This window comes from Nuphar pumila, chromosome 8 (genome assembly GCF_984573655.1).
Source record: "Nuphar pumila chromosome 8, dmNupPumi1.hap1.1, whole genome shotgun sequence".
In the NCBI taxonomy this organism is placed as follows: Eukaryota; Viridiplantae; Streptophyta; class Magnoliopsida; order Nymphaeales; family Nymphaeaceae; genus Nuphar; species Nuphar pumila.
In genome coordinates this window covers 7,882,514-7,885,070 of record NC_143256.1, presented here as the reverse complement: position 1 = coordinate 7,885,070, position 2,557 = coordinate 7,882,514, and the positions used below count along the sequence as shown (strand labels likewise).

General features: G+C 56.8%; 1 protein-coding gene across 1 annotated transcript; it reads right to left on the bottom strand.

Moving 5' to 3' along the window:
* Nucleotides 1–374: 374 nt before the first annotated feature.
* LOC149829547 (cytochrome P450 78A3-like) lies at nt 375–2,254 on the bottom strand. Its single transcript, XM_090015577.1, has 2 exons — nt 1,210–2,254; nt 375–1,129 (listed from the first exon to the last, which is right to left on the bottom strand). The coding sequence occupies exons 1-2, from the start codon at nt 2,173–2,175 to the stop codon at nt 512–514; spliced, it is 1,584 nt and encodes a 527-aa protein (XP_089871703.1). The 5' UTR covers nt 2,176–2,254; the 3' UTR covers nt 375–511.
* Between the last annotated feature and the right edge of the window lie 303 nt (nt 2,255–2,557).

Below are 2,557 nucleotides of genomic sequence, written 5' to 3'. Positions count from 1 at the left end.
AATGATAAACTCAGTTGAAACGATAAACTCTATCTCATCACTGTTAGATTCCTATTTCCAGGAACATGATCTTGGATAGGCTGATCTGCTGTTATAGTCATAATTTCAATTTTATCAAGTTTTATCGTTATCGTGAACTGCGAGGTTATCGTAGGATTATCTTTGCTATCACCTGGGGCCCCATCACCCTACCTTAAGTGGCCTACCTCTGAAAGCTACACGCCCGTGATCATAATGCACTTTTGAGTTCGAAGTCCTTTGAAAGGTGTCTGACTCTGCGTTTACGTGGCTCGATAGGTTTGATTTGGTTGCAGTGGAGCTCGTACGTGATAATTAACATACTCGTGTTTGTGTTGGGTAGGGAAAGAGACAAATGCAAACTTGTTATTTTTTTTTATACAGTAAGGAAGAAAAGGACTTGCACACAAGCAGAGAGTAAGGAAAGTGCAAGAGAAAAAATAAAAACCAAAATATGTACACAATTCGCAATCCATGAACGTCAACGGGAAGGTTACGTCCGGCGAGGCAAAACGCTGACGGTCAGGGGCGATGCCATCTCGCAGGAGAGCCTCAAGACCTCCGATAGGTCCACCGGGTCAGACCCGGAGGGCAACCACACGAACTCGTGGATCAGCGAGGCGATCCATAAGTACACCGTGGCCAGGCCGAGCACCTTCCCGGGGCAGCTCCTCCTGCCCGACCCGAACGGCGCGAGCCGGAGGTCCGAACCCAGGACACTGAACTCCGGCTCCGGTCCTCCTGAGAGGAACCGTTCCGGCGAGAACACCAGCGGGTCGGGCCAGACGCTCGGGTCCCGCGATATTGACCACATGTTGACCAAGGCCGTTGTGCCGGCTGGGACGAACCACCCATCGACTACGGTGTCTTCCGTGGCGAGACGGGCCCACGAGAGGAGCGGGCCAGGCGGGTGCAGCCTCAGCACCTCCTTCACCACCGCCTGCAGGTAGACGAGCCCCACCACGTCCGACTGCCTCACCTGCCGCGCCCTCCCCACCACCATATCCAGCTCCTCGTTCACCTTCCCTTGTACCTCGGGGTGCAGCACCAGCCGGGCCAGCACCCACTCGATAAGCACCGCCACCGTGTCCGTTCCTCGGAAAATCATTTCCTGAGAATTTTAAATCAAAAAAGGCAAACAGGAAAAAACACAACCATATCTTCGTGTTACTATATGGGACAGAGAGTTACCCAAAGAACGGCGACCATATCCGGGTCGGACAAACGATCTTTGCCGGTGAAGGAGAGCAGGACGTCCACAAAATCCGTTCTTTTCTGGCCAGAAACCGAGCGGTGCTCGTCGATGATCCTCTCGACGAAGCGTTTCACCTTGGGTACGAGACGCGAGCACCGGTACCGGATCCTCTGGGGGTCCAACATCCAGAGGAAGGGGAGGTGGTCCGAGATGTTCAGGATGCCGAGTATGTCGTACCCCTCCCGGACCAGCTCCGCCAGCTCCGTTGCCTCCGGGTCCGTACCGCCGAGACCGTAGTCCCGCCCGAAGACGCACCCCATCATGTGGTCCAGCGACCCTCGCCTCAGAAAGTCGCGGACCCGCACGCGCGGCCCCGACCGGGCGATCCCGTCGCACATCTGGGCGGCGATCTCGAGGCGACGGTGCTCCGATGCGGCGATCTGGCGGGGGCAAAAGAGGTGGGTGGCTGCGATCCTGCGGAGTTCGCGCCAGTACGCCCCGTAGGGAGCGAAGCCGATGGCTCGGTCGAACATGAGGGCGTAGGCCGACTCCTTGATCGGACGGTCGGCGAAGCCCGAGCCGCTGAGGATCTCCCTAGCAACGTCCGGATGGCACGTGACGACGGCGCGGGTAGCTCCCATGCTGAACGCCATCAGCCGGGTGGCGCCTAGCCTGGCCGTTACTCCGGCGAGCTTTCGATGGGCGAGGCCGCTCATCAGGGATATGCTCCCGACGACTGGGAGGCCTCTAGGGCCGGGTATGGCTTTCTTGTAACTCATCAACCCGCAGGTTCTTGCCCTCCAATACTTGCCCCAAGCCGGGCCTCCTCTGTATGTCCAAGGAAGGAAGACACCAAAGAGAAGAAGCAGGGAACAGAGGAGGATGACGCCCGAATTCTCGAGGGTCAGGAGGCGTGATTCAGGAGGAAGGGCAAGTACCCAATTCTCAATGGGAGTCGCCATGGCGAAGGAGCGAGAGCTACACGATTGCAATGCCAAGAAAACGGTGAGAGTGGAACTGGACGATCCTCCCCTTCTCTGGGTCGGCTCTTATTATAGCCTTCGATAGGGGGGGAAGGGGGAGGGGAATTCGAATCTGAAATATGCACCCGTCCAGTTTAACCTTTGAGTTTCCCATCTATTTTCCAATGATAACGACGTTGGGCCATCCGTCATTAGAGAGAGGGAGAGAGAGAGAGAGAGAGAGAGCGCAGGGGTGGTCGGGTCCGTTTAACGGAAAGCGAAGGAAGGGCTGAGTGCCGCCGCCATGCTCATTGTAAACTGAAGCAGACGTGCCATCGAGCCCACACGTCCTCATCGTTTGTCACGTGGACACCGCCGTGGC

Bases quoted from the DNA above. Each gene is read 5' to 3' on its own strand.
- LOC149829547 (XM_090015577.1), bottom strand. From the start codon at position 2,175: ATGGCGACTCCCATTGAGAATTGGGTACTTGCCCTTCCTCCTGAATCA. The intron at 1,130-1,209 runs GTAACTCTCTGT...TAAAATTCTCAG, and splicing joins ATATGGTCGCCGTTCTTTGG to GAAATGATTTTCCGAGGAAC.